This window comes from Dipodomys ordii, unplaced genomic scaffold (assembly GCF_000151885.1).
Source record: "Dipodomys ordii isolate 6190 unplaced genomic scaffold, Dord_2.0 Scaffold27, whole genome shotgun sequence".
NCBI lineage: Eukaryota > Metazoa > Chordata > Mammalia > Rodentia > Heteromyidae > Dipodomys > Dipodomys ordii.
In genome coordinates this window covers 14,560,749-14,571,396 of record NW_012267243.1, presented here as the reverse complement: position 1 = coordinate 14,571,396, position 10,648 = coordinate 14,560,749, and the positions used below count along the sequence as shown (strand labels likewise).

The 10,648-nt window shown below is 45.9% G+C and overlaps 1 protein-coding gene across 2 annotated transcripts in view; it reads left to right on the top strand.

The window, feature by feature from the left end:
- Window positions 1-10,648, top strand: part of Snx24 (sorting nexin 24) — a 94,836-nt gene that overhangs the window by 34,663 nt on the left and 49,525 nt on the right. For both annotated transcript variants that reach the window (XM_013015414.1, XM_013015415.1), the window contains exon 2: window positions 10,007-10,090. In XM_013015414.1, coding sequence (XP_012870868.1) covers window positions 10,007-10,090 — 84 coding nt within the window. The remainder of the gene's footprint in view (window positions 1-10,006; window positions 10,091-10,648) is intronic.

The window sequence follows — 10,648 nt, the reverse complement described above, 5'->3', positions numbered from 1 at the left end:
CTTCCTTCCTTCCTTCCTTCCTTCCTTCCTTGTGCTGTGCTGGTCCTGAGGCTTAACCTCAGGGCCTGGGCAGTGTCCCTGAGCTTCTTTTGCTCAAGGCTACCGCTCCTACCACTGGAGCTCCACTTCTGGCTTTCTTCCCCCTTTGCATAGTTTATTGGAGATAAGAGTCTCATGGGCTTGCCTGCCTGGGCTAGCCTGGCACCATGGTCCTCAGACCTCAGACTCCGGAATACAAGCATGAGCTCCAGTACCTGCCCCTGCACCTCAGCTTTCGGTGCTGGGATTACAGGTGTGCAACCGTCCAGCCATTTTGAAAATGTCCACTGTCTAGCTTCTTTCATACCATTTGAAGACCCAGTTTTCTAATGATCATAGGAGGAGTCTACTTTTTAATTCACGTATCATTACAATATGCTAAAGTAGAGCATCTGCCACAAAATCTTCAAAGTGGAGTTTTGTTCTTAATATTTTTTAAATTATTAAGTAGTGGCACAAAGAGTTTTAATTCAGATGTCACTTTAGGAATAGGACGCATCTTGATCAGTGTCGCCCTTCATCAATCATCTGTGGCTCCGGCCTCGCCCGCCCCCCTCCAGGAGGCCCAGCCTGGACGCGGGGGTGGGCCTCTTCCTTTCCAGGCTCTCCTCTGTCCCTGCCCGCACAGCCTCGGTCACATGGGGCGAACCACGGGCCCCTCTGCTCCCTGCTCGCAAAATACACCAAGTAGCCAGCGTGAGAAGTGAGAGGACGCGCGTGGCCATTGTCAGAATGAGGACAAACCCACAGCACTTTGCCCGTGTATCAGTCACCTGTGCCCACAGCCTACAGAGCTGAGCTCTGGTGATTTGCTGTGTACCAACTACGTAGGTTTTTAACGTCTCTGTAGAAGATAAGCATGCTGCCCGTTTGCTGGCTTCATTACATATCTCTTTAGTTCTCTTGCTTTCAGTTAGTTGTAAGACATTTAAAAAACAAGGTTTAGCTGGGTGCTGGTGGCTTGTGCCTATAAATCTAGCCAATCAGGAGGCTGACATCTGAGGAATGAGGTTCAAAGTCAGTCCAGGCAGAAAAGTCTGAGACTTTTACCACTAATTAAGCACCAAAAAAAAAAAAAAAAAAAGCCAAAAGTGCAGCTGTGGCTCAAGCGATGCTAACCTTGAGCAAAAAAGCTCAGGGTCAGCTCCCTGGCCCTCAGTTCAAGCCCATGACTAGCACACACAAAAAAAGAAAGGGGGCTGGGAAGGTGGCTCAGTGGTAGAGTGCTTGCCTCATATGCATGAGGCCCTGGGTTTGATTCCTCAGCACCACATAAACAAAAAAGGCTGAAGTGGTGCTGTGGCTCGAGTGGTAGAACAATAGTCTTGAGCTGAAGAGCTGAGGGACAGCGCCCAGGCCCAGAGTTCAAGCCCCACAATTGACCAAAAAAACAAAAAAAAAAGAGCTTGAAGAAAACCATTGTGGTAGGTTTTCAGGTTGCAGATTTGTCTTCAAATGGTGATGGTGGTGATTTGCTCATCCTGAAATTTTAGGTACAGTGTAAGAATGACTCTGCCCAGAATGTATTAGCACAGAATCTAGAAATCATGAAGCTCCATTGCTCACACATCAGGTCAATAAAAGTAAGAAAGTGAAGAGCTGCCAGTGCTTTCCTGGTGTTCCAGGAAAGTGGCGGGGGCTGTTTTGAAGGAGGCTGACTAACCCAGAGACGTTGCATAAGCAGTGAAGACTGTGGGAAGAGAAAAGGAAACAGGAATGAAGGCTTCTATAGCCGTTTCTGTTAACTGATCTTAAAGAAAGCCATTATCTGCCCAGGAGGACACCACTAATCTGCAGACTTTCAGAAACTCATCCCTCCCCCGCCCCTCCCCGCCAGTACTGGGTTTTGAACTCAGGGCCTTATGCTTGCTTAGCCTGCTTGTTTGTGGTCTAGCACGGGAGTCAGACCTCTAGCCTTGCATTTGGCTGGCTCTTGTGGAGATGGAGTCTTAGCGACTTTGCTGCCCTGGGTTGACTTCTGTTATCCTCTGGATCTCAGCCTCCACGGTAGCTAGGATTACAGGTGTGAGTCTTTAACACCTGACCACAAACAGGCCTTTCCCACTCTTGTGGGGACCAGAGGTCCACGATCAGGATGCCCTCTCCGCGGGTTCCCGTCGGGCCTTTCTTGTGCACTCACCCTCTGTGTGCTCACATTGCCTTCCCTCAGCACCCAGGAAAGGCTAGATCCCTGGTCTCTCTTCCCTCTGAGGACACCTGTCCTGTCACCTTGCCTACCCCCCATTATCTCCTTCAAGGCTCCGTCTCTAGCTGGAGTCACATTAGAGTTAGGCTTCCACTCAGGAATCCGCAGGGTTCCAGCTGAGTCTGTGGCAGCAGGCGGCAGTGGCTTCACTCAGTTCCTTGTTTGCCCCAGACCAGCGTCAAGCAGCTGTATCATGAAGAGTCTGCTCCTTGGCTTCAGCTAGAGAGCTAAATTGTAACCCTGGAATGAGCACAATCACCCAAGCTGTAGGACTTTGTAGAAAGATAATTTGGTTTATATCATTGGGATAGAACTTTCTTGTATTGCTTTGTCATTGATCCTGTTGATCTTTTTTTTTTTTTTACTGTTTATTCCCCCCCCTCCCCCGTTTATTTATTTTGTGCCAGTACTGGGGCTTGAACTCAGGGTCTGGGTACTCTCCCTCAGCTTTTCAACTCAAAGCCGATGCTCTACCACTTGAGCCACACACCCACCTCCAGCTCTTTGGTGGTTAATTGGAGATAGGGTCACACAGACTATTCTGCCCCAGTTGGCTTTGAACTGGGCTCCTCAGATCTCGACCTCCTGAGTAATTTTACAGGTGTAAGCCACCAGTGCCGGGCTTCTTTACCTAGTTTGAAATCTGCTGAAACTGTTCATCAGAATTTGTACATCTTACTCTACTCCAGATCTAGAACCAAGTGTAGCATGGATTAGGAAAGCAATCCATATTTCACAGACTGTTAGAGCGGACACAGGGTGTGATGAGCGGCGGTTTTAACATTCTGATGTATTTGACTTGAAAGGAGAAAGGAGATTCGCAAGATCTGCCCACACCAGAGGGCCTGGGAGGAAGAGCAGAACGCAGACTATCTGCAGTGTGGTTTCCAGCTCTGTTACCTGCCTGCACCGCCTTTGAATAAAGTGTAAAGAGGGTTAAAACTTGTGATTTAAGGGGCAGTGCCTAATGCACTGTTTTTAATCTGTGTCTCCCGTATACAAAGTGTAGGGCATGTAGGTCTAATCTATAGAAAAATGTATTTCATCCTCTTAGGGTAAGTACAACGTTTGGCCATTTATTAAGACCTCAGAGATACAAACCCGTAGCTCAGTAATTGCTTTCTTGAATCTGCCTTTAATAATTACATTTAGTAAAGCTGTATTGAAAATTAGAGAGGCAGAGACTAATGGAAAACTAGATTTTTCACTGAATTAGAAAGCAAGACAATCCATATATTGACAACACTTCAAGTTGAAACAGATCAGGAAAACTGTTTTGGACTGTTGGTACAAAGAGGTAGACCTGGACCTGATGGGTGGTGGCGTCCGCCTTGCATGGAAGCAGAGAAACTCTAAGAGATTTCATGGAAATTTGCCTGCTGACACAGGAGAGCCCCGTGCTGATTTAGATCCGAGTCATTTGAATCTGTTCAAGCCTGGAATTTCTCCTAGGTGCTAACAAAGAAGTAGAAAATAAAGAATTTTGTTAATGAAGTGGGAATATCTTTGAATAAGCAAAAGTACCGAACTCATTTGGGGGTCATGTGTTGCAATCAGACAGAAGCCAGAGAAGTTCTACAGTGTTGATCGGGCCAGAAAGTTGATCATTTTAGGTTCATTGTATCACAGGAAATGTTTTGAGAGAGATTCCAATAGTAGATTAAGTGAGTGTTGCTTTGGTATTAGGAAATAGTTGATATCATAATTTTAATTGGATAAAATAACCACTCTGATTTTCCTCATCTGTCAGAGGAAATGTATTTTTTCTTCGTAGCCAAAACAAAGCCAAGTAGGCTCGCTAAGCCCCAGTGTCTCTTCAGGTCAGACCCTGGCCTTAGACTACATATATATCAGGGCTCAACAAACACTTCCTGTGTGCAGTTGGGGTTTTTGTTTTGTTTTGTTTTTTGGTCGGTCCTAGGGCTTGGGCCTGGGCGCTGTCCCTCAGCTCTTCAGCTCAAGGCAAGAGCTCTACCACTTGAGCCACAGTGCCACTTCCGGTTTTCAGGTGGTTCATTGGAGTTAAGAGTCTCAGGGACGTTCCTGCTTGGGCTGGCTTTGAACTGTGATCCTCAGATCTCAGCTTCCGAATAGCTAGGATGACAGGCGTGAGCCACTGGCGCCCAGTTTCCTGTGTGCAGTTTTATCACAAGCTTCCAACAATTCGAGGAGAAGACCGTTATCTGGGCCTGGTTTTGTGTGTCACATCAGGGATCTGAAGGGTTTTGTTGTTTTGTGGGTTTGTGTGTGTGTGTGTGTGTGTGTGCATGTGTGTGCTGGGGCTGGGACTTGAACTCAGGGCCTGGGTGCTGCTTTTTTAGTTCAATGGTGCTCTACCACTTGAGCCACAGCTCCACTTACAGCTTTTTGGTGGTAAATTGGAGCTAAGAGTCTCATGGACTTTCCTGCCTGGGCTGACTTTGAACCACAATCCTCAGATCTCAGCCTTCTGAGTAGCTGGGATGACAGGTGTAAATCACCTGCACCTGGCTGAACCGAATCTTTTAATAATACTCATTGGCTAAGTCTGTTTGCTTACAGTATTTGGTAGGAGGATGAAGCAAAAGGAAATATCCAGAAACTAGAGAAGTCAAGTTGGTAGTCTCTTTTGGTCTTTATTTTATATTTGTTTGCTTGCTTGCTTGCTTTGTATGTCTGTTCTGGGGATTAAATTTAGGAACTGAGTGTTATCCCTTAGCTTTTTTGTTCAAGGCTGGAATTCTGCCACTTGAGCAACTCCTCCACTTATAGCTTTTTTTACTGGTTAAGAGTCCCTTGGATTTGTCTGCCCAGGCTGGTTTTGAATCTCAATCAGCAAATTTCAGCCACCTGAGTAGCTAGGCGTGCAGGTCTGAGCCACAGACACACAGCTCCATTTCTATTCTTCGTACGTATCTTCAGAGTAATTCCTTAGTAGGTCTCATGGACCTTTTCTTCCCCCCCCATCAGCTCTATTTGAATTTGGTGGACTTTATCTCTGAGCAACAAGCAGCCTGCCTCTGTAGGGTAGAAGTGGTTTTGTGTTCATGTTGGAATGATGTTGTAAAGCTTAGTCTGTAAATCTTCAGCAGCCACTCTGGACATTTGAACGCTTTGGACATTTGAACGCTTTGGACATTAAGAAGGAATGGGGACCCAGCACTGTTCTTCACACCAGCAGCTTAGCTGCTCAGAAAGCTCAGAGCTGAAGATTATGGTTTGAAGGCAGTCTGGGCAGTGAAGTCTGTCAGCAAAAAGCTGGAAGTAGAGCTGTGGCCCAAGGGATACAGCATCAGCCTTGAGCAGAAAAAGCTAAGGGGCAGTGCCCGGGCCTAGAATTCCAGTGCTAGTGCTAGCATATACATACATGCATGCATGCATACGTACATACATACATACAAGAAATGACGAAATACTAATCACTTTTGGAGGCATTAATTCGCTATTCTGTGACCTTTTTTACTTCATCAAAAAGTGCAAGTCTGTGCATCACTCATCATGGGGAACACATGCCCCAAGATTCAGTTACGCTCTGTTTATGCACACTCTGTGTGTGTGTGTGTGTGTGTGTGTGTGTGTGTGTGTGTGTGTGATAGAAAGGGGGGGAGGTCATACCTGATTTTCACAGGTGATTTTCCTGTGAATTTCTAAGACATTAATTCTAGAGGGAAGGCCGAATGGACAGCCGTCCGGCCTGTGCTAGGGCAGCGTGAGTTTTCAATGTCAGCTACTTTAGACTTGGCACAGGCTCCTGGGACCATTTCCACTTTCTCTATGGAGAACACATGTGTCATATTACCAAGGAAAAGCAGCCCATAAGAACAACAACGAACAAAACAAAAACCCTCTGCAAAGTAGTTATATTTTTGCCAGTGAACAGCTTTTCTTGAATTCATTGTTCTTTTAAAGCAGTCAGACAAATTACGTGATTATGATATATCCTATTAACTGGGAAGTCTCTCTGTTTGGGGTAAAAGAAATCAATACAAGGGCTCTTGGAGTGGCCTTTTCCTCTCTCTCCAGCCCCTTCCATTTGGGCTCAGAAAGGCTGCTCCCAAAGCTGCTGCTGGTGAAGCATGCCTGGCCTCGCCCTGAACGCCCGCCTTTCTCCAGGGGAGGCTTCCATTGTCTAGATCTGGAAGAAGACATAATTGGTCTGATACTCAAAATTGTAAACTTTTTTGATAAATAAACTTAGTATTTAAAGCTGCCCAGCTGCGCAGTGTGTGTGTGTGTGTGTGTGTGTGTATGTGTGTGTGTGTGTGTGTGTGTGTGTTTTTAAGTGGCTTAACTTAAATTAGGGAACACAAGAGACCTGTGGGCTGTGCTCAGACGCCATTTCCCACTGCATCAGTCTTCTGCATGCTGTGTGCTGGGCCTTGCATGGAGGCCGCCACCCCCCCCCCCCCCCCCCCCCGTGCGCCAGTTCTCGTACCCGGCTCCCTCCTCCTCCTCTGCACTCATGCTCCTGTTTATTTTCTACATTCGTCCTTTGCTGCCTCGGTACTCGAGTGTAAAACCCTTCGGGGACAGGGCTCATCATGTTACTTCGGTGATAGACCAGAGACAACTTGAGCTAGGTCAAGCCATGGGGTAGGTGATGAAAAGATCAGAGTAAATGAATCTCATCATTTTGCCTCCAAGCATATTCCAGGAGAGCAAAACCTTGGTAAATATTTTCTTTTTTGTCTGTCATGGGACTTGAACTCTGGGCCTGGGTGCTGTCTCTGAGCTCTTCAGCTCAAAGCAAATGCTCTGCTGCTTGAACCACAGCGCCACTTCTGATTTTCTGGTGGTTCATTGGAGATAAGAGCAGACTTTCTTTGCCCAGGCTGGCTTTGAACCACAGTCCTCAGATCTCAGCCTTCTGAGTAGCTAGGATTATAGGCATGAGCCACCGGCACCAGGCTAAGTATTTTCTTTTTTAAATCATTTTTGATGTTACTATAATGGTGATGTACAGAGGGTTTACAGTTTGGTTACAGTCAGGTTACAGTCAGAGGGTTACAGTCAGGTAATGAGTGTATTTCTTTTTGGACAATGTCACCCTTCCCTCACTCTCCCTCGTTTTTTCTCCCATCCCTACACACAAATTGTGTAGTTCATTATTTGCAACATAGTGTCTAGTGAGTACCACTGCTGCATTGGTTCCCCCTTTGTCTCTCTATTTACATTTACATTTCTGTGTAAATAGTTCCTTAAGAATTCAAATTTGTACGCTGGGCTCCATTGGTTCACACCTGTAATTGCCGCTAATCCAGAGGCTGAGATCTGAGGATTGCAGCCTGAAGACAGTCCTCGCAGGAAAGTCTGAGAGACCCCTGTCGCCCAAAGCTGGAAGTAGTCAAGTTGTAGCGTGCCAAACTGGAGCAAAAAAGCCAAGTGAAAGTAAGAGGCTCTGAGTTCAAGCTCCAGCCCCAGCCCAAAAAGTAAATAAATGACTCGACTTAAAATTGTGGGTTTCTAAGGGCAGTGGAGGAGCGCCCTGGAGTCTGAGCCTCTCTAGCCATTCTCTTCCTCTTCTGGATTCTGCGGCAAACCTGCCAGTTAAAGTGCTGGCTTTGGGATGCAGCCTCACGACGCCAGACCTCGGACGTATTTCCCATTCAGCTAAGGAGATGGACGCCGCTTTCATTGTTCCCTGGTGCTGGTTGAAAGGATGAGGCCCTGACACCAAAGGGAGGCTCTGTAGCCCATTCCCCAGCCACGTCCAGCCCATGGCCAGGCTGGGCTGCATCCGGTGCGTCTCTGTTTGCCTGATTCCATTTCTGGCTAGGGTCTTGAAGAAGAAGAATTAGTAAACTTTTTTCTCCTCAAAAATAGTTGAGATGTGTGTGTGTGATATCTCTCTATATCTATCCATCTATCTATCTATCCATCTATCTATCTATCCATCTATCTATCTATGGAGAGAGAGGGAGAGGGAGAGAGACAGAGAGAGGGAGGGAGAGAGAGAGAGAGAAGGGAGGGAGACAGAGAGAGTGAGGGGGGGGTGGTCATGAGGCTTTAACTCAGGGCCTGGGCACACTATCCTTGAGCTCTTTCACTCAAGACTAGTGCTCTACTTCTGTGAGCCACAGCGCCACTTCTGCTTTTCTGTGGTTCGTTGGAGATGAGTCATACACACTTTCCTGCCCGGGCTGGCTTTGAACCGTATCCTCCGATCTCAGCCTCCTGAGTAGCTAGGATTACAGATGTGAACCACCATTGCTCAGGTCATATAGTATATGTTGATCAGAAGAACTCACTTCATAGCTTTCCACTGTATATATTTTCAGAAGAAAATATTTTTCATTAATACACCAATGAAAAGTAGATTTTTTTAAAGCAATATAAAAACATTGATTAAATTGATAAATGTTCCCTACTGATTTAAAACTGAGGCTTGAAGTGGAGTGTTTGTAATTTAAAGAAGTATAAATATACAAATAGGCTTTATGTTTGATGATGATTTCTGGTCTTCTGCTATAGTTATATTTATGTATAAGACAGGAATGATTAGCCAGAGGGATCTATTCTCGTAGTGAAATTGTTTCCTTTGCTCTATTTGGTAGTAGTTCTTATGCAGAGTAACCACGTTTTCTCCACTTTGATGTTCTATCATCTTTATCTACAATTGTTTTTTTTTTCTTTTCTTTTCTAAAAGGACAATAAAACAGAACATTAGGACACCAATGAACTGGTAATGCTTGCTACTCAGGAGGCTGAGAGCTGAAGATCAAGGTTCAAAGCCAGCCCAGACAGGAAAGTCTACCTCTAGTTAACCACCCAAAAACCTGAAAATGGAGTTGTGGCTCAATTGAGCAAAAGAAAGCAAACCTCAGGGACAGCATTGAGTTCAAGCCTTAGGACCAGCACACACACACACAAAAAGAAAAGCACAGTGAGGCAGATCTGTAAGGCTTCATATCAAGTTACAGATCAGCGTAGTTACAGACCCCAACTCAAGTAATCAAATCTCTCTCTGTCTCTGTCTCTCCCTCTCTCTCTTCACACACACACACACACACCTCTCTGCTCTCCTAGTAGCAGTGGGTGGGGGCACACAAGAAATTCAGTTTAGCAAATAATCCAGTACTTTTCCGTTCATTGTGCTATTTACAAATTCTCAGCAGCACTGGATCACATATCAGCGCTTGCAACAACAGAGCACCTGCTAAGCTTCCCCTGACCCGACCCAAACATTATATTTTCATGAGCATTTCACAATATTTCTCATCCCCTCTTCCCAGTCTTGACCCACTAACCCCAAGAATCAAGAAAATGTCATGTTAGTGCCTACTAATTAGAGCCCTTTCATGTGGCCTTTCAACCTCCTGGAGGTAGAGACTCAAGCTGTCACTCATGTCACTGGGGGAAAATGAGCCTTACTCCAGGTCCTCTGTGTTGCAAACTACCCCATCAGCCCAGCGGTGACTAGAGATGAATATGCAGGTTAGGGGAAATTAACCTAGCTGCTGTCGTATTTGCATGATTGCCGGGCAGATGACACGGGGCTACCTGGATTGAAATCGCCGCAGTGAGGGCCCGTGCAGGCGTTCACTCTGGACCGGGGCTGCTCTACCGTCTCTCCCATCCACACCCCGTCCGGCATGCTCATTCATTTGGTTCCAGTGCTCATTAATCAGCGCTGTTGGGCCAAGGTCTCCTGAGCCTTCGGGGTTGGGGAGAATCAGCTGCTGTAATTAGAGCGATGAAATATATCATGGTCACAAACTTACCCCATCAGACAGTGGAAGGTTCTGAACCAGTAGAATTAATCTCGCTTTAATTTTGTTTTAGGTGTTTAAGATAGAAGTATTCATGAATGGAAGAAAACATTTTGTGGAGAAGAGGTACAGTGAATTTCATGCCTTGCACAAAAAGGTAAACTTTGTATTTTGTTTTTTTCCCTCTCTTTTCTGTATGTGACATGTGTAATGCGTGCAAAGACTCCAGTCTGTGGTGCTAAGAGCATTTTTGGTACTGGCACTGGGGCTTTAACTCAGGATCTTAGCTTTTTCACTCAAGGCTGGTGCTTTGCCACTTGAACCACAGCCCCACTTTCAGAATTTTGGTGCTTAATTAGAGACAAGAACCTCACAGACTTTCTTGCCCAGGCTGGCTTCAAACTACAATCCTCAGATCTCAGCCTCCTGAGTAGCTGGGATTATGGGTGTGAGCCACTAGTACCCAATCTGCATGGGTTCTTTGTTGTGACATAGATTTCCTTTGAAAATGACCTTTCACTCTGTTGAGTGTGATTTCTGAGCAGGTTGGCTTACTGTTAAGATTGCTTATAGAGGAGCTGGGAAGGTGGCTCAGTGGTAGAGTGTTTGCCTTGCATGCATGAGGCCCTGGGTTTGATTCCTCAGCACCACATAACCAAAAAAGAAAAAAGCTGGAAGTGGCTCTGTGGCTCAAGTGGTAGAGCACTAGCCTTGA